The sequence below is a fragment of the Pelobates fuscus genome, chromosome 1, assembly GCF_036172605.1.
Source record: "Pelobates fuscus isolate aPelFus1 chromosome 1, aPelFus1.pri, whole genome shotgun sequence".
Classification (NCBI taxonomy): domain Eukaryota; kingdom Metazoa; phylum Chordata; class Amphibia; order Anura; family Pelobatidae; genus Pelobates; species Pelobates fuscus.
This window is the reverse complement of record NC_086317.1, coordinates 246,011,783-246,032,250: the sequence shown is the minus strand read 5'-3', so window position 1 is coordinate 246,032,250 and position 20,468 is coordinate 246,011,783. Positions and strand designations below refer to the sequence as shown.

Here is a 20,468-nt window from a genome sequence, read left to right as displayed (position 1 = left end):
AAAATGTTAAACTCCTTGGTCAGTCTCCATCAGCTCCTAGTTAAGTGAATAGTCTTAACAATTTGGCTATTTCTTGTGCAAACTTTTCAGCCTCATGTTTTCAATTTTTTGCAGTTATCCATTGTTTAGGCAATAACCCCTAAACAAAGTGTGACATCTCCAACAGATATCCACACATGCTCAAGCAATTAAGTTATTTTCACTTTTTTTTTAACTTTCCATTCACAGTTATAGTACAGTTAGTACATTAGTAGAAGCAGGGCACTGGCTGACAGAGTGGAAGGGCTGGGCTTTAATAGACAGTGGGAGTGCCTGGTTGTTTCCCAATGCTCTCTATACATAAAGGAGTGTCGCAGTTCCAGTGTTCAACAAGTGTACTGATTGTTGGAAGTTGAACCAGTGCATACCTACCTCTAGGACTGACTGCCCCAGGACACAAGAAACTAACCTCCAGGTATGGCAACTACATTACCTAGAGAGCGTGTGTTACATGACTATAGCAATAGACTGTATTTTAGCAATAGACTGCACTCTCTGACTGTAGAAAACTATTTGGTATACGACAGGCAGCTAGATAGAGGAAAGATTTATATTAAGTGTGATTGTTTAATTTCAGTAGTAACTGTAAGTAGCTAACATTCTACATATATATGTTGAATTTGAGATACAGTATCTATATAATCAATTATTTTACTATTACAAAAGTTCCATAATTGTTAGACCACAATGGGACACATTAATTAGGGGCTATTTTGCTTGTGTATTGCAAGTTTATTATACAGTATATATTCTGTACAACATTCAATAACATAGATCTGCTGGTACCCCAGCAGATCTTCTCCCCAGTTACCCCCAGTTCTCTTTCTCCCCTTAGTTACAAATTTCCAACTTTGCATCACCCTCACTCACCATATTTAACTTTACATAACTTTACCTTCCCTCCCACCTCTCATGATATTCACCTACCAGTAAATATAGTTTTTTTCTGCCCTTACCCTTGGTTAGTAACATAAACTAGTAGCCAGTTCATTTACAAATAGCTACTAGTTCCAATCCACCTTGACTTCATTTAACGTTTAATTCACTAATACCAACAGCTCTTTTAGTTCCTCTTAACACCTCCTGCCACATCACTCACACTCACCAAATACCTCTTAATGTTACCTGTTACCTTTATTATCACTCACCTAACATTTAACTTCCCTCCCAACTTGACCTGGCTTCCATCCTTCCCTTACTAGCATCTGACAGACACTAAACAACTATTGCACACACTTACAGTTACCAACATCACTCATGTTAACCTGAACTTCCTGTACCTTTGCCTGACTTAACAATTACAAATATGTATATAGCACCAACATATTCCGCAGCGCTGTACAACAGAAAACAAAACACATTTAATTCTAACAAACCTTCTACAAATACCTCTCCCTGACTCCAAACAAAACCTCCTGATATTTCTTATTCATATCCGTTATGACTGCATTGGGGATTCAATTACTCTCACTTTTTTCACCATTTCTTCATTCCTACACATTTGCATCACTAACACTTGGCAGCATTATTCCCATCCCCTCTGACAATGGCACACTTAACGCTTACTCCAACCAATCCATACGTTTATTTTTTTTTATCCCCGACCTTTGTACTTTCCATAACCTTTCAGTGGGGTAGCCCTGAGCAAAGACTCTTTTAAATTGACATGTGCTCAGATATCTGATGTTAGGTTCTTACCAGCAGAGCTATATGTCAATATGACAAGTACTAAACGTCATTGAATAATGGCCTAAACACCAATTACTCATTATAACAAACATCTAGCAGTCCCTTTCATCCTGCCTCTTGCACCCATATTACTTTCTGTACCTTATCTACGCCTGTCTTCACCCTATGACCTATCACTTGTTGTATCAATCGTCCTTACATCAGTCTGCAACAACTTCTTACAGAAAGATGTTCTTAAAGGACCACTATAGTGCCAGGAAAACATACTCGTTTTCCTGGCACTATAGTGCCCTGAGGGTGCCCCCACCCTCAGGGACCCCTTCCCACCGGGCTCTGGGGAGAGGAAAGGGGTTAAAACTTACCTTTATTCCAGCGCCGGGCGGGGAGCTCTCCTCCTCCTATCCTCCTCCGATCCTCCCATTCGGCTGAATGTGCACGCGCGGCAAGAGCTGCGCGCGCATTCAGCCGGTCTCATAGGAAAGCATTATTAATGCTTTCCTATGGACGCTTGCGTGCTCTCACTGTGATTTTCACAGTGAGAATCACGCAAGCGCCTCTAGAGGCTGTCAGTGAGACAGCCTCTAGAGCAGGGGTAGGCAACCTTTTAGCAGCACTGTGCCGATAAGGGATTGTGAGGTCCCATAGTGTGTCGGTCCTATTTTTTTAAATTGAGGTGTGTATGCTGCCGTATTCTGCTTGTGTTATTTATACTGTAATTGCTTTGTATCGTTGTATTTGTGTGTATATGAGCTATTATATTGTATATATTCAGAAGTAGTTTGTGGTATCGTGTATGATACATATGAATGTGGGCGGTGTATGGGGGCTGCTTGTGGAATTGTGTGTGTGGATGGATATGTCACATTGTGTGTTTGGCAGTGTGTGTATGTGTCTGGCTGTTTGGGGTATTGCATGCGAGAGGCTGCATGTGGGGTTGTGTGCATGTATGTGGATTGTTAGTGGGTTACATTTGTGCGGATTGTGTGTATGTTTGTTTGTGGGCTGTTCGTATTATTTGTATGAGGGGAGGGTTATTGTGCATTTCTGTGTATATTTAGCAGTGTGGGTGGGTTCCAGTGGGGACCCGGCTGGCCAGGTACAGGTCAAGGTACAGGAGCTGCAACAGCAGCTGCAGGCTGCTCTACTACAGTGTGGATTCCCATTCACAAGTGCTGGAATTAAGTGATCGGAGATCACTTCCTCTACGTGCTGCAATGCATAAATTGAGGATTGTCCTTCACCACCTTTTCATATTAGCAGATATCTGAAGTTTCACTGGGACTCCTGATAGGCCAGAACCTGTTTGGCTCTAGCAGCCTTCAGTGCCGTGCATGGCACTAGTGCCGTAGGTTGCCTACCCCTGCTCTAGAGGATTTGAGGGCTGGATTAACCCATTTATAAACATAGCAGTTTCTCTCTAACTGTAAAGCGCTACGGAATCTGTTGGCGCTATATAAATGGCAATAATAATAATAATAATAACTGCTATGTTTATAAAAAAAAAATGGGTTAACCCTAGCTGGACCTGGCACCCAGACCACTTCATTAAGCTGAAGTGGTCTGGGTGCCTATAGTGGTCCTTTAATGTTTGATAATGAAAATTATCATTCGTGAATTTCGTTCTTCTCATATCACCTGTAAAAAGCCATTACCTTATTTCTAGATTTATGTATATGCTACACCCATATACCACTATGAATCATTCACAATCAGCCCATTTAATTTGGCCAAGAACTAAATGTCCTGCTACATTTCTCAAGCTAGGGTCAGTGTTTAAACCTATAAAGCAGGTGGCAGGTGGAGACATGCAGTATTGATGTACACGGGCTTCCTCTTTTGCGAGATTTGGTTGCGTTCCAGATGCACGTATACCCTGTCTATAAAACATGTTTTGCAATCTGCTTGGGAGAATGTTCAGGAAGTGAGCTGATGCTTTATATCAATCTGTATAACACCACCGTCTGCTCACCTGTGTCAATATAGCTGCACGTGTGGGGGGAAAAAACATCTTTATCTACCGTACTATTACTTTTTAGCAGATCAAAATGGTGAAAAGCAGATCCAGCAGAATTTTTATGTAGCTTAATGCATTAAATGGAGTGGAGATTTAGGTTAAAGTGTAAAGTGTTAAATTGCAGGTCACACGCTGAATGTTGTGTATGTAGAATATACAAATATGTTCTTATTATTTATACTCCTGTCAGTCGCTGCCATTCCACTTAGCTAACAACAGGTAGACCACAGATGTCTGGTTTCTGTCTTCTGTTATCTTGTTATAAAAAACACATAACTAAATGCTTTTGTATAGAGGTGGTTATGTTGATACAAATTGCTTAGTAAAACTTACTAACGTAAGCATTCCTATATCCACTATTAACGCCAGTGGTTCTTAAAGCAGCAGTGTCACTTTCCCTTTTTGCGAAAACCTCCCCAAAAGATGATATGTCCACTTGCAAAGTGATTCCCAAAGGAGAGGGGAAAGGCAGATATACTTACCTGAGATGTTCTCTCTTCAGTGCTTTCATCCTCTTTGGTCCAGTCTTTATCTCTCTGTGGCTTGATCTGCCTGAAGTCCTCACTGGTAAACCCTCATCCACATAAAGACCGCAAACTGCGGGTTTAAGATGTAGATAGAGAAACATGTGCATAAACAGCAAAATGTCATAGACATCACGTAGGAAGTTGTCTGATTCCTAAATTCATCACAACTGGCGGCTCATGGGAAACAGTAATGTGTGCCGGGGAAAGTAGGACAGAAGAGAAAGGGTTATACCAGTCAATAGTGTTATGCACATCACTAGTGACACGGAGGGAGTGGGCCTTATCTTGAAAGCAGTATATTAGCCAGGCATGCATGCAGTTGGTGACTGGCAGTCGCACTGGCCAGCTTCACTCAGAGCTGCACAAACTGCACAGCGTGAGTGTGCCTAATAATGACACTCGTGCACCGTGCTTCCTGGGAAAAGGTGTCTGGGGCACTGTGGGTCAAAACATCAAAGTAAAATTGGTATGATAGGACTGTACCCTGAAATTAGCACTGTCATGCCAAATATTACATTTCAATGAGATTCTCACACAGTCACCATGAGTTTTTCATAAAAATCACATTTGACAACGCTACTTTAACCACTTTTAACAGTAACCCTTATTACATATGTAACATTTCTGCGTGACATATACTTTATTTGTAAAATGACTAAAGTGGTCCTTTCTTCAGTTATGCATTTAATACTATAACCAGGCCTTCTTTTCATTTTGATAGTGATTTCTGCTTGGTTTGCATTGTGTATATCTTTTCAACATGATCTAAATCCAAACATTTTTAACCATTTTCTGCTGGCAATGGCTCTGAAGGTAGAAATTGCCATCAATTTACAACTAAGATTACCTCTTGGCATTTTGAGAATTTCTGGATTAATCATTAATTTGTTGAAAAGTGTTGTTAGTCAGTTATTACGTCTATTTGGTTGTTGAATACGATAATGAAAAAATGGCTGTGTGTTGATGAATCTTATCTGGTGTGATCACGTAAACTTTACTGTTTAATAGAAAATACCAAAAAATGCCAATATTGCTTTAGAAAGGAGCAATTACAGGAACATTCCAAACATATAAAGCAGAACTTCGTTAAAGGAACATTGCAAGCATATAAAGCAGACCCATAGTACAGCGCTATGGAATCTGATGGCGCTATATAAATAATAAAATAATAATAATATTAATCAGCTTGCTGAAGTATTTTATGTGTGTGGACGCTGTCATTTTTCTTTTCAATTATTAAAAGTGCCAATTACAGAAGAAACTGACTGTTTTTTATAAGTGGGTGCAGCAACAAATTCCCAGCTGTCAATCAGACAACTGGAGTGGTTTTCTTCTGTTAGCGTCACAGAGCTCATGAAAATGGCGGGCCTGCAGGGCTAGAGTGCACCTGCAAGTAGTTCTCAATGACCTGTACTACATCTCAGTGAGAAGTCTATCTAAAGAAAGACGCATGCGCTCACGCTCGATGCTCTTACCTTTAATTCAAAGGCTTCTCGTTGGTCAATCCACCGGATAAAGGAGATAAAGGCAATACACCAGATCTTAAAGGCATATTACAATCACTATAAACACTTTAGTTGTTAGAAGTGGCCATGGTGGTAGGGATCTGTATGTCTGTGAAATTTGTACGTGAAAGACTGCACATACAGAGGTATCTGCAATTGTGTGCTAGTTTAAAGGACAGAATGTATAATAAATATGGACTGGGAGCTAAGAAGGAAGCATCAATTGCAGCATAAAGAGGTGTGGATTTCTAACTCACATATTTGTCTATGTAATGTGTTTGCGTTGCCTGCCTTCTCCTCTTTTACCTTTGGTTCATCGAGTAGTACAGTAACTACCGCATTTCATCAATCTTAACATTTTATCAAGACAATGGCTTCTGTCTCAGAAAAAAAACGGTTGCATTATTCTGCTGCGTTAATATGTAACATATATGTTAAACAAATAGAGCTTTCATGTGCACTAGTTATGTACTCAGCTTAGACTGTTCACATGACAGGAGGCTGTGGGGTTTATTTACTAAACCAACGTTGTGAAAAATTAATGAGGGGATTTCGGATTTCAAAAAACTTCCAAATCAGCTAATTTGGTGTTAATTTTGCATCTACTACTTCACTGTTTAACCCCTTAAGGACACATGACACGTGTGACATCTCATGATTCCCTTTTATTCCAGAAGTTTGGTTCTTAAGGGGTTAAAGGAATACTCAATTGGTGAACAAGTTATATAGTAAATATATCCATAATGAATCTAGTCGTGCATTTAATTCTGCTTTTTTTTCTCCTCTGGGGGTATATCTAAAAAAACGCTCCAGTCCAAAATAAAGATTGTCAAAAAAAACACACACAAAAAAAAACCGCCAGTCAAAGGCTTTAGAAGATATCTAATCTAAAAACTGTATCCTCCAATCAGAGGCTTTTCATCGAGAAGCTTTTGTGCTGGAGCCGTGAGAATAGGTCATTGAGAAACCTTAGCTCAGCACGCCAACCACTTCCGTAAGTTCCGGGGAGCTAACGGATATGGAAGAAAACCTTTAGTGTTTCTGCCTTAAATTATAAAAGTTAAGATTTTTAACGAAATCTGCACTTTTATAGACTGTCAGGTGAAGAACTTCAGCAAGCGTGTGTAGTGACCCTTTAATGAATGTATGGTCATTTAGTAAAGTATTTGTTGACTGTCTGGAAATACCAAATTAATTAAAAAATATTAGGCCAGTGTAGCCTGATTTGAAAGAAATGTTTTTTTTTAGGTTCATTATGTTCTCAGATTGGAATACACTTTGAATGCACTTTGCATTTCTGACCATACACATTTATTATTAATTTATTTATTAATTGGAAATCTTCATGTTTTAGTGAGTAACCCAGTTTGTGTTTTTTTGTGATTCGGTTGAGTTACACATAATTCCTAGAGAGTTCAATAGTGATACCTACACAGGCTGATCAAGAATAGATATAGCAATTATCTATAGGAAACCTCAATCCTGATACCCTATGTTTATCACGAAGAACCTGGAAAATACCCAAAACTAGGCACGCATATTGGCTTATTAATCTAGAAAAACACTGCCCGGGGGCACTGGTTGTTCTGATTTAACATGCATAAGTTCTGCCTAGCTTGATTTCAATAGAGCTGTATATTTATCTAAGACACCCAGAGAGGTCAAAATAAAACATTTTTTAAATACCTTTATACTGTAATCTATTTCCTTGGGAAGATGGAACCAGATTTACAATATTTGCTCAGAAACTGAATATTCCTGTAGATAAGAACATGCCTGTTCCAACCAGTCTATATTTTCCTACCTTCTAGAAAATATCAGCCAGTGCCAGATTTGCAGACGTGTTTATCTGAATAGCCTGATCCATGATGCCTATCAGAGTCTTTTAGAATGAGTACATTTTTACTGGATGAGCTTCCATGCCCTGATTTTTTCAAACTGCTTTCTTCACCTATCATGTGACACTGCTCATAAAATTATTTTTGAAATTGGTGAATTTGAAAACTAAACTGCCTGCTGATTAGTTTACTATCGCAAAAAAAAACAACCAGATTTACTTACAATCTTGCTGATTGACAGAGTTTTGTGAGTAGAATACATCGAACAAAACCCAAGTGAAAGGGCACACAGTGGTTATAGCTACCATGCACTTTTAAATACACTGTTCGAAGTAATAATAATGATATAAAATAAACAAATGCAAAACATTATCCTGCTTAATGAAGGAATATTCCAGCTCCCATGGAGAAGGTGACCAGGTCTGGTGGACCCAGTGGTGTATCCTGGTTTTGTGCTGCCCTAGGCAGGACAAAACTCAGGCGCCCCCCTCCCCCGCGCCACCCCCACCCAACCCTTCCCCCCGCCTCGCCTTCTAAATACACACACACACATTCACTGACAGATACGCATACACTAGCTAACAGAAACACACACTCACTAACAGACACACACACTCACAGGCAAACACACTCACACTAACAGACACACACACAGTCAGACACACACACACACTAACAGACACACACTCACTCACTAGCAGACACACACACTCACTAACAGACACACTCACACTAACAGGTAAACACACACACATTCAGAGACACACACACTAACAGACACACACACACATTAACAGACACACACTAACAGACACACACACACACACACACATACACTAACAGACACACACACTCACACTAACAGGCAAACACACACACAGTCAGACACACACACACATTAACAGACACACACACACTAACAGACACACACACACTAACAGACACACACACACACTCACTCACATTAACACATTTTTTTTTATTTAACCTCCCCCCCAGCCTCCTTACCTTTGGGAATGCTGGGGGGGTCTCTTTCTTCCTGGTGGTCCAGTGGCTGCTGGGCGGGCGGGCGGGCAGCTGGCGAGGGAGCACTTCCTCTGAGCATGGACCGGAGCATGGATCGGGGCATGGACCGGGATAACCCCCACCGGCCCGAGGGGGGGGGGGGGGGCTGCTCCACGAACTTGTGAGGGTCTGGCATGACACAGTCGGGCGGGATAGCGGGACGGCGGCCGTCCACCCCGCTCACCGCCTAAGTAGGCCTCATCCTATGCGGACGACATGAGTCTCTCTGAGGGACTAAAACACGGTATGCAAGCCTCTCCTCAGGTCCAGTGCCCCTTTGTGTATTGGACCGCTTTCTCTGGTCATCAGGAGAGTACCAGGTCAGTTTTAACTTGCTTAAATTTCGCCTGATTGCAGGAGCTGTTGTTTCACGCGGCTGGTCTGCATGGCGGTCAGACCCCGCCCCAAAACTGCACAATTCTAAATAAGTAAACAGTGTAATTTAGGTCTCGGCAGAAGATAAGCAGGTATGAGTGGTACTAAACGTATATATATATATACACTGTCATTTTTGGTATTTAAAATAGAATAGTAATATAATAAGATAATAATAGCATGCTTCACAGGTATAACCAGCTTCTGATTTATATGTTAGCATGGGATTGTAGATAAACAGGTAATCGTGCAGGCAATTTGAACAAATATCAACATGGGAAGCCTGTTGGATAGGTATGAGCATTAATGTTAGGTCACAACCCGTGTAGCTGCTGGTCAAGGTTGCCCCTTGTAACGGTAAATAGGGAAAAAAAATAAAACATGCTATTATGCCACTGGGTTGGGACAAAAATACTGAACCCATAGGAAACAGATACCACTTGGTAAGACAATGTGCAAGGAATTTAAAAGGGAAATAATAAAATAATCTAAGAAACAGTAGTACAATCGTGTTAACAGATTCATTGCATAGCTTTAGCTGGTTGGTGACCTCTAGCTGTCTGAGCTTTTGTTGCGTTATGGGAGCTGTGAGTCAGGAAAAAACATTATTTAGTGCAATAATTCCTGGTGCTGACTGTGAGCTGTATCTCTGGTACCCGCTATATACATTTAGGGTTAAGGTGTGGAGAGATCTGATTGGGCTCTGTGGTGTTCTTTGGGGCCGTGAAGACCCTGGATGGTGAGGAGTGGGCTCTGTAGCGTGTAGTAGTTTTGAGTAGCTGCCCTGTAAATAGTGTGTCGCTTTAGTGTTAGCATTGTTAGGAGCCTATATGTGCCTGAGTGGGCATCTAGTAGTGCGTGAGTTAGGCGGTGTGCGATCGTTGACCGCACTGAATTTGGAAAATAGTTAGGCTCTTCTTGGTGTTCCCCTAACCATGGGGGATGCGCGGGGGGTGAGGGAGGGAGGGGGGTTATGGGCTCCCTTACTCGCAGGGTTGGGGGTTGTAACTCTCCCTCCTGTCTTTCCTGACTCGAGAAAACTCTGGTAGTGAGGCAGGCATTGGTAAGCGTATCAAACAGGAATAAAAACTTGTAACAAAATAATTGAACCAAAACGTGAGGATGCGGCCCTTGGTTGTTTGCGTGAGCCGTGTCCAGGTAATCAGTCATATCATATGTGTGGGTGTTGGCTGAGTTGTCAGGAGGTGCGGATAGTCCCAGTTTCCCAAATAGGGCTGGAGCTTCCTCTGCCGAGGATAAAGTGTGAGCTGTCCCATTGTGGAACACGCTGAGCGATCTTGGTGGCGTCAAACGGTAGGCTATTCCAGCATTCCTGAGCCAGCTTGTCAATGGGAGCATTGTGCGCCTCCACTGTAAGGTGGACCGTGATAGGATGTGTCTTAGATTACAATAAATGTGTTTAGCACTCATTCTGTGTAAATACGTTAAATTGTTCTTGCTCTAAATTAGAATTAATCTTGTAATTAGTTGAATAAATTAGTAGTAAGTTACTAAGAATTTCTCAGAACAGCCCCGCCCCTAACCATACCTCCACTCACACCCCTAACGTTAAGAAATGTTGAGAAGTATGCAAGGGGTTATGGTGCTCTATCTCTTTTATAAATGTATTTTTCTTTCCCACCTCTTTACTCCTCTCTAGTCTCTAACCTCCACCTTTTGTACAGTAGTAGTATTTGTCAACTTCACATCATGGCATCCTTTCTATTTTTCTGGTCTACCTTCTAAATTAGGTTTTAACTACATTGTCTAAATGGCTGAGGGTGCAAATATGCAATTCCTTTTCATTCTGTCCATCATACTCTGTCTTTTTTTCTTTTTAACTACATAACATATTCACACATCAATCATTATGATGGTTGCTTCCTGGAAAATGCGATGCTAAATCTTTATTTTGTAGCACTAGTAAATTACTTGTCATGTAAGATTGTGTTGATTTTTTTTCTGTTCCGCTTTCCTCCTGTCATGTTTAACCCCTTAAGGACACATGACATGTGTGACATGTCATGATTCCCTTTTATTCCAGAAGTTTGGTCCTTAAGGGGTTAAGTGGCATTCTACTTATGAGATGGGGATATCACAGTCATTTCCTCTTTAAGAAGCAAGTTAATCCAAAAGAAAGAAACCCCACAAAGGAGTTTATTCACCAGGTTTGGAATTATTTGAGATTGACAAGGGATTTGAAAATATCAGCCAAAATGGAAATATTGTCCAACTCAGCTGGTTTGTCCCACTCATAGTTATTTACTAAAGTGAGAATTCAAAGCGAATTTCAAATTGAAAGAAATAGTAGCAGAACTAAAAGCATAGCTTATATAGACTTTCAATTCCAGTTGACCTATTTTGATCTTAAAAGGACAATGTAGCCACCTAAACAATTTTAGCTTAATGAAGCAGTTTTGGTGTATAGAACATACCCCTGCAGCCTCACTGCTCAATTCTCTGCCATTTAGGAGTTACATCACTTTGAGCCCTAGTCACACCTCCCTGCATGTAACGTTCTTTATAAACATTTTCTGATTAGATAGATCTAATGTTTATACTTCCTTTATTGCAAATTCTGTTTCATTCAGAATTTCTTATTTCCTGCTCTGTTCATAGCCTGCTAAACCTTGCAGGAGCTGCCTATGTGGTGATTAAAGTTAACACCGCAGGGGATAAAAACGTATAAACTAAGTTAACAACTCTTTGAAAATCAAACCATTTTTGTTTTTCATGCAGGCTGTGTGAGTCACAGCCAGGGGAGGTGTACCTAGGGCTGCATAAACAGAAACATAGGTGACAACTCCTAAAAGGCAGATAATTGAGCCGTGAGACTGCAGAGTCATGATCTATACAACAAAACTGCTTGATTAAGCTAAAGTTGCTGTGATATCTATTACATCCCTTTAAATTTGGAAAATCACTGTGAATTCCCTTTGGATTCTCAGTTTAGTAAATAACCACGTGTATGTACATGTACTCTAAAGAATTTTCTCTTAATGACAGGACACTATGATCAGTGTTTGCACCTCGATGTGAACATTATCCATATTAGGAAATATCAATGAGTGTGCCATGTAGGGTCATAATCACCATTATTTTATAATAATGTGAGTAACAAGCATATTTTAAAACTGGTGTTTTATACTCTAGCTTGTGAATTGTAAACAAAATAGTCAGGAAAAATAGTTGTAAAATGGGGCAGTGGAGAATTTTTCTATTGACCCATAATGAGTGGAGACCCGATTCAAAAAATCATTGAAAACTCACTTCTTCAAGAAAGCATATCAATTAAACTGTTAGCAGGTTTTTATCCCCACCCTCCATGACTCCTCTCCTGCAACTGTCAAAATTACCTACTAAGCCCTCAGGGAATACTTTTCTAGCCACCTACTTCATACCCCTACTTTTCCCCTTTGTGTCACTATACCCCACTTCCTCTAGAATGTAAGCTCATTGAGCAGGGCCCCCCACCTCTCTGTTCCTGTAAGTCCAGTTGTCTGGTTCCAATTAGATGTCTGTTAGTCCACCCATTGTACAGCGCTTCAGAATCTGATGGCGCTATATAAATAATAAAATAATAATAATAATAATTCCAGTTCATTGCCAGTTCAACTCAACTCACCCCCAGGTGTGAGCTCTGTGCATTGTGTAAAGAAGAATATATGTTCTCATTATTCTAGGAATACGTTATGAAGTTACGTGTGTATCCTTAGCATTGTGTGAAGTTGAGTATTTAGCATTTAGCATTCTATGAAGTATCAAGTGTCAGTTGAATTGGTTCAATCCAGGTTACAACGAGGAAAAACAGAAAGCCTCCATTATCCTAATCTGTTTCCTTTAAAGTGTTACTGTTGTTAACCCCTTCATGACCAATATCATATCAGGACTTTTTTAACCCTGACCCTTCAGGGATTGACCTCATGGTAAGATAGGTTACCCGGCTTAATGTACATGTTGCATGTTGCCCAGGTGCTGACAAATATTAATAGTTGCTGTAGGGAAAACCTGCACGAACGAGTTCTTACCTCGGCATCTGTTTCCAGAGGGAATATGGAGTGCTGAAATGTGGTAAGCATGTTTACATAACTGCGAGTGCTTGAGTGCTTTCCTTTGGGACGTATTTCAATTTTATCATATGTGGTATCAGCAGTTGGAGAGCACTATTTGGCTGAATGCATGGAACTAGGGTGTCAGCACGGTGTATAAAGCAGGGGGTGTGAGGGATTTTCTCCATCAGATACTCTAGGAGGATATGAGAATGGTTCAATCCCCACAATGATATTGTTGAAGCCTCTTATGTGATATATTTCACCGTTAAAAGGGGATGATAAAACACAGCGTATTTTAATTGGCTCTGTCACAGCTGAGTATGTTATTAAGGTATAATTTTGTGAAATTCCAATGCAGTCCAAAAATATAATAAAACAAAGTTTTGTCTTATGGGCTAGAGTGAGGTTGACATGAATTGACAAAAGGCAGTGCTTCACCATTAACTTTTGTCAAATCCTAGCAGCTGTCACTATGGGAATAAGATATTGTTTTGTCCATTGCGTGACGTTATCTATGAAGGCCCCTGTGGTCATGCGGGATCCTCCAAAGACCTCAGTGTGGTATTCTTTTGCATTGAGTACAGTGACATGACATGGCTCCGGCCACATGAACTGGAGCAGGCTGAAGAAGATGCTCTGTAAAGTATATGGCAGCGATTTTCCACTCCTCTATTATGCCACTGCATGATAAAAGGGATTGTCACCTTCAAGGGTCTTTGCAAAATATGTTTGAGGAGGTTTTTTTTGTTGTTTTTTTTTTTTTATCCCCGCATAGATTTTACAACATTTGCATTTCAACAAAAACATGCAAAAATATATTAGTGGAACAACTGTGTGGTTTGATATATGTTCTGTAACGAGTGCTTGGGTTTCTTATGAAAGACTGTCCTCAGATTTTCTTTTGCCGATGGTTGTCAGGTTCACCAAATTTTCTGGACACACATCACTACCTCATGTTGACACAGTGCTCATAATCTGGTACAGTGTACAAATTATATAATGGAGGATTTCTCCACTGCACATTCCGACAATTCCCTCGTTTCCCCTCCCCAGAAACTAGACACCAAGGAGCAAACTATGGCTGTCAGGACAGGGCCCACAGTTTGGGACAGTCCTGTCAGATTCTGGACAGTTGGATGGTATGGTTTGGACTTCAGGTGTCCTTGTGCCAGCCATAGTGCTCCATTTAAAGTAAAGGTTTGTTGATACAGTACCTACTGTAGTTTATCGTATGGGTAAAATGTAAGCAGAAGAAATGACACATCAGAGGAGTTCGGTTTTAAGTGGCCGCAGAAACCATAGTTTTTGCCAAACTGCTCATAAATAATTTTTCAGAAATCTGGGGGACAGCACCCATAGCCTCTCCACTAGAAGCACAACAATGAACTATAGTGGTTATAATGCCATGCATGTCTCTATAAACTTGGAACAACTCACTAGATTGATTAGGGAATGTAGGTGTGGCCTGGGAGAGGCTAACATGTTACTTTTATAGCATCTTCTGAAAGCTATAAATCACAGATTTTCTGTACGTATGTTATTTTCAAAGTCTCATTCTGTTTTCCCCATCCCTTCCCATTTCTGGCGGGCTACTTAGTTCATTATTTACTAAACAATAGTGAATTAACAAGGGATTTCAAAATGTATACCAGATATCTAAGAAATACAAATGTTGATTTGTGTCCAACTCAACCTGCTTTTTAACTCTACCTGTTTTTTTAAGCCATAGTATAGATCAGAGTGTGGCAATGGATGTGATCAGATTGGATTTTGTTAAGGCGTTCCATATGGTTCCATGCAAAAGGGTACTGTACAAATTAAAATGAATTGGTTTAGGTGAACATTCTTGTGCTTGGATCATTACATTTTGACTTAAAGATAAAGTGCAGAGAGTAGTTATGAATGGAACATTTTCAGATAAAAAAGGATAGCATACGGTGCATCTGTTCCTGGTCCACTTCTATTCAGCCTGTTTATTAATAATCTTGCAATAGACATTAAAAGTCATGAGTGAATGTCAAAACTTTGCCAGGTAATATAAGGTGAGCAAGATACTGCTTCCCCGCAATGGATTTTTTTTAAAATTCTTTATTTATTCCAAGACAGGTCATCCGATACATAGCACATACAATGAGATCAAGGCATGTAGACATAGGCATAAACTCTGTGCTTTTTAGCTTTTCACGTTATCATCACGAATGCCCATTCAAGTTTGTATATAGTACATAATTTGCAATCGTGGAGTACGTTTTGCCTGATTTTCCCCAGGTGGTGATTCACAATTTCCCGCTTGGTTTTTTATGGTAAATAAAACATTTGCAGTTGCTTGCAATAAAAACAATTAGGAATACCATATGTAAACATATTTGCTTCTATAACTCCATTATTATCCTTTTGTAGTCCCATTATGCACGATTGTACAATTGTAAGAAAGAGAAAGAAATTAGAAAGAAAGGTTAAAACCAGAAGAAGAGAGAACATCCTCGAGGAAGTGAGATGAGATAATTAAGGGTGAACATCGGGGGGGAGAGAGGGAGAGGGTGGAAGGGGGGGAAAGCCAGGGGGAGTCACCCAATGATAGGCTACACAAGGAGAGTATTTGCCCCCCTGACCTCATCTATCTCAGTCATCTACGAACCTACCCGTAGTGAAAGGACTCGGGTGGAGCATTCTGCTACTTTTCTCCAGTGCCCTGTGTGGTCTGATTTTTATGTTTTAGTCCAGTCTGCTGTCCTAGTCGTACTATTGGTCCAAGGGCCCCATATCTTTTCAAATTTCTTCGTTGTCCTTCTGACCTGTGCTGTCAGTTTGTCCATTAAGAAAGTGTCTTTAATTTTTAGTTTTAGCCCCGCAATGGATTTTAACAGAGCCCTGTCACGATACCTAGTGACCCAACACGCAGTGAATACGATAATATATTAGGTAACGTTTACCAGTCCTTTGAATGGCCGGGCTATACGTTATAGAATAGAGAATGGTCAGGGGCAAGCCAAGTCAGGGAAGCCAAAAATCAGGAAAGTGAATAACCAATAGCCGAGTCAGGGAGAACAGAGCGGAGAATAGTCAGGAGGAAGCCAATATACCAAAGTAGCCACAGAAATACAATGCACTCTTGGGAACTGTAAACAGGAAAAACAACAGGGCAATGATCCATACCCTGAATGTCCTTTTTATATCTTATGCCTTTAATTGATAGCCGTGCCCCCAAAATGCTCGAATTTGAACGATTTGGCGGGTAGCGACATCATCGGCGTCATGATGTCAGCATGTTTGTGCTTCATCATAAAAGGGGCGGAGTTACAGCGGCCGGTGTAGGAATCATTGGAGACATGAGCGGGACTGTGGGAAGGGTACCTCTCCCCTTCCTGGAACTCCCAAGGCTGTTTAAGAGCCTGGGCAACACAAGGTACCATGACAAGCCCTCAATGACTTCTGTTCCTGTACATCTAACTTCTCATATTGTACTTACTTGTTTATTTGTCCATTGATACTACAGCCCCATGTAATATGTGGGCACTTTATAAATAATAATTTGGATAAATTAGGGGACTTGGCAGCCAATTTATACCCTAAATTTTAATGAGCAATGGGAAACAATAAATTAGAAGGACTTAGAATAGTTAAAGACAGTAGATCAAGTAACAGTCTGCAATGTCAGCATTTGCTTAGGCTTGTAAGCTATAATCATGCATAGTAACAGGTAATTCACAGGACAAAAATAAAATGTTGTCTGTTTATTAATCAATGATTTACAATATATGCTAAATTATATAATCATTTAGCATATATTATATTGCAATTAATTAATTGCATAAGGAGCGAATTTTGAAATTTAAGAATAGGGTGGCAAGCAAAAGCCCTATAACTGAAGTGCTTTAGGGATTAATAGAATGTCCCCTCTGTCTTACTTTATAAAAGTCCCTATTTCAAGAGAAATCAGACCCCTTCCTGTCATCAGCTGGAAGGCTACTTTTCCTTTATTCATTTGAGTGCTGAAGGCAGTGTATGGTCATTGGATTCTATGTTTCTCTGTGAGAAACGTACATGTGCTGTAGGACCCGTGTGCTTCTCAATGAGAAGCAGCGGGTTGGCATAGCAGCTCCACACTAGTGTTCCTTTTAAAAAGTTAATATACCGCATGTCCCATACATATATACCACTACGGGCTTCTAACACAATGTACCAAGTCTTGTCCAGCAAAGAAGTCCTTCCATTGCTCACTGTCCATTCCACCTACTTCCACACAGCACAACTATAAACTTTCTTACACATACATTGTAGACGACTTCTCCCTAAGGTAACACTGTCAGTGTTACTAAGAAAAACTGTTCCTCACTGTCATTCCATACAATGAATGCAAATGGATTTCTCAAATCATTATCCTAGTCTAGTGGTATTTAAAAACCCGGTGTGCCCAATGCCCTGAAGCCAGTGACAGCCCAGCAGAAGCTGCCTATCATTCCTCAAATTCTACAAGTTCACCTTTGGATTCCCAGATGTTATGATCAATGAGTTTCTCTTGACTCAGAAGTAACAAGTCTGACCCTTGCATAGCTGCAAACAGAATATTTGAGTCTTTATTTTGCTATGATATGAACGGGGATCTATTAATAGCCTTGTGATGTTCTGTGCTAGAATGTATCTGCTACCAAATCTACTTTCCACATCAAAGAGAATTAATGTGCTAAATATGCTCTATGTCAATTACAGGGTTAATAACTGAATAGTTAAATTATACTACCCTGTTATCATGTCATATCTTTGTAAAGCATATATATTTAATGTCACCATCAATGAGAGATTTGCCATCGTTTCAACTTCACACAAGCGTTCCATCTTTTAAAGGGATAGCTCTGATCTCAGAAAGTGGAGTATGTATAAGTATATCACAGAGATTCACAGCAATAAAATAAATACATTGCAAATGTCAAAAAAAATTCCAAAGTTTGGCATTGCAGTTCAGCGTTTAGTGAATAAATTACTTAATTTTAACAAATTAAATTTGAATTACCAAGTTAAGGCTTTAACCCCTTAAGGACACATGACATGTGTGACATGTCATGATTCCCTTTTATTCCAGAAGTTTGGTCCTTAAGGTTAATAGCTAACATGGAAAAAAAATCTCCAATTCAGCTATTACAGTGGGCTGTTTTTACCTCAATTTTGCAAATCAGACTTAATTTGCTAAAATTAGGCGTTTAATGAATATAAATACATAGAAATAGGTTGGCATCAGTGATGATAGCATTCATCATCCCAAATACATATAACAAAAACCCTCAAAGGAGTAACTTGTGCACTGTCCCAAATCTCAATGTACATTTAAATTACGGGTATGTAGTACCACTGCAATGGAAATTAAAGCGTAAATTCAACTGTCATGTCAAGTCCTATGTTAACAATTCACTTTTTAACTACAAGGTAAAATCTCTAATGAAACAGAAAGGGGTATTTTTTTTATAATTCCCTATTATAACCAATAATAGGGTACAGATGTGTAACACAAAATCATGCCTAGAGCATTCCAGTAATAAAACACACAGTAATGTGAGTTTAAACAGCAATAAAATGTGCTATAAATAAAACTGTGTAAATAAAATGATTTGTTTCAAACTACATAACCAGTTACATACATTTATATAGAGGTCATCATAAAAAAAAATAATCCATAACTCCAGCCATGCCTTTTCTAACAAATACTTCCCTTTTCGGCTATTAGAAAATGTTAAGAGGTATGCTGTGAGAATATCATTTTTATCACAAATTATGACCCTGATGCAGAAAAACTTGGCTCAACTTCATCTTATTTCCTAAACATTTTATTGATAACGTCAGCCTTGATTTAATTCTGTCTTTACCCTACAGAGATAAGAGTGATCTTTGGAGAGGCATATCCCTTGTGTACAGTACACATAACACAAGACACTGGGAAAGATTATTTAGCTGTAATTGTCAGTCAAAAGTTTCATTTCTTTGAAACATAAACTGAAAATAACCTGAGGGGACAGTAATTTATGTACGAGAAGTGCGACAGTGGCAGGTTGTCAGTCTCATTCAGTGGGATTTAATTCAACCAATGTAAAAGAAAAAAACAAAACAAAAATATACATTTATAATTTATAACTTTATCAACTTGTAAGTAACCCTTTCAGCGCTAGAGTGCAACTGTATAGTGACTCAGAAAAACTTATATTACACTATATTCCCTCTGATTCAGGAGCACTATAGGGTCAGGAACACAAACATGTATTCCTGACCCTATAGGGTTAAAACCACTATCTAGCCCCCCTGGGCCCCTCATGCCTCCATAAATATAGCAAAATCTTACTGTATTCAAGCCAGAAACTCTGCATGCTGTTTGCCTAAAAAGAAAGTGATGGCCTGATCCAATCACAATGCTTCCCCATAGTATTGGCTGAGGCTGACAAAGAGGCAGATCAGGGGCAGAGCCAGCATGATTCAAACACAGCCCTGGCCAATCAGCATCTCCTCATAGAGATGAAGTGAATCAATGAATCTCTATGAGGAAAGTTCAGTGCCTGCATGCAGAGGGAGGAGATACTGAATGTTTGGATGCATTTTAGGCAGCCATGACCTAGGAAGGATCTCTAACAGCTATCTGAGGAGTGGCCAGTGAAGTTATCACTAGGCTGTAATGTAAACACTGCATTTTCTCTGAAAAGACAGTGTTTACAGCAAAAAGCCTGAAGGTAATGATTCTACTCACCAGGACAAATTCAATAAGCTGTAGTTGTTCTGGCGACTATAGTGTCCCTTTAAATGAATGCGCTGTCCACTTCAATGTAGTTCATTGAAAGCATTGCTGACTGGGAGAATTCTTCCAGTTCAGCTATTTTTATCTTAAATTTGAAATCCACTTTGAATCCTCACTTTAGTTAATAACCCTGACAGTCTTTTCTCGTGATTACTTGTTTCCATATTTCATCAGATATCATTTTTGTTGCAGGACCAATTTTACATCTTATGTCAAAGATGAAGCTTATTCTTCTCACTGTTTTGGTGGTCTGTGTATGGATGACAGAAAGAGTTTCATGTCAAAAATCCCGTACCCGACGTGAACTGGCCCCAGGACTTCACACTCGTGGAATAAGAGATGCTGGTGGCTCCTACTGTGAGAAGCACAACGCCTGTTGCCCAGAGAGAAATGATGGCTGCACTGTACCATATTTGGATACAATTTGTTATTGTGACCTTTTCTGCAACAGAACTGTATCTGACTGCTGTCCAGACTTCTGGGAATATTGCTTGGGAATCAGCCCACCAAACATTGTCGTTAAAGGTAATTGATCTATCTTGGAGGGTGATTATAGTGATAATGTTAGTGTTCATGAAGTGCCTTAGCT

At 39.8% G+C, this 20,468-nt stretch overlaps 1 protein-coding gene across 1 annotated transcript in view; it reads left to right on the top strand.

Moving 5' to 3' along the window:
- The first annotated feature begins 333 nt into the window (after positions 1-333).
- TINAGL1 (tubulointerstitial nephritis antigen like 1) overlaps positions 334-20,468 on the top strand; it is a 41,752-nt gene continuing 21,617 nt past the window's right edge. Inside the window, exons 1-2 of the mRNA XM_063456348.1 lie at positions 334-454; positions 20,072-20,404. Coding sequence (XP_063312418.1) covers positions 20,089-20,404 — 316 coding nt within the window. The 5' untranslated portion in view covers positions 334-454; positions 20,072-20,088. The remainder of the gene's footprint in view (positions 455-20,071; positions 20,405-20,468) is intronic.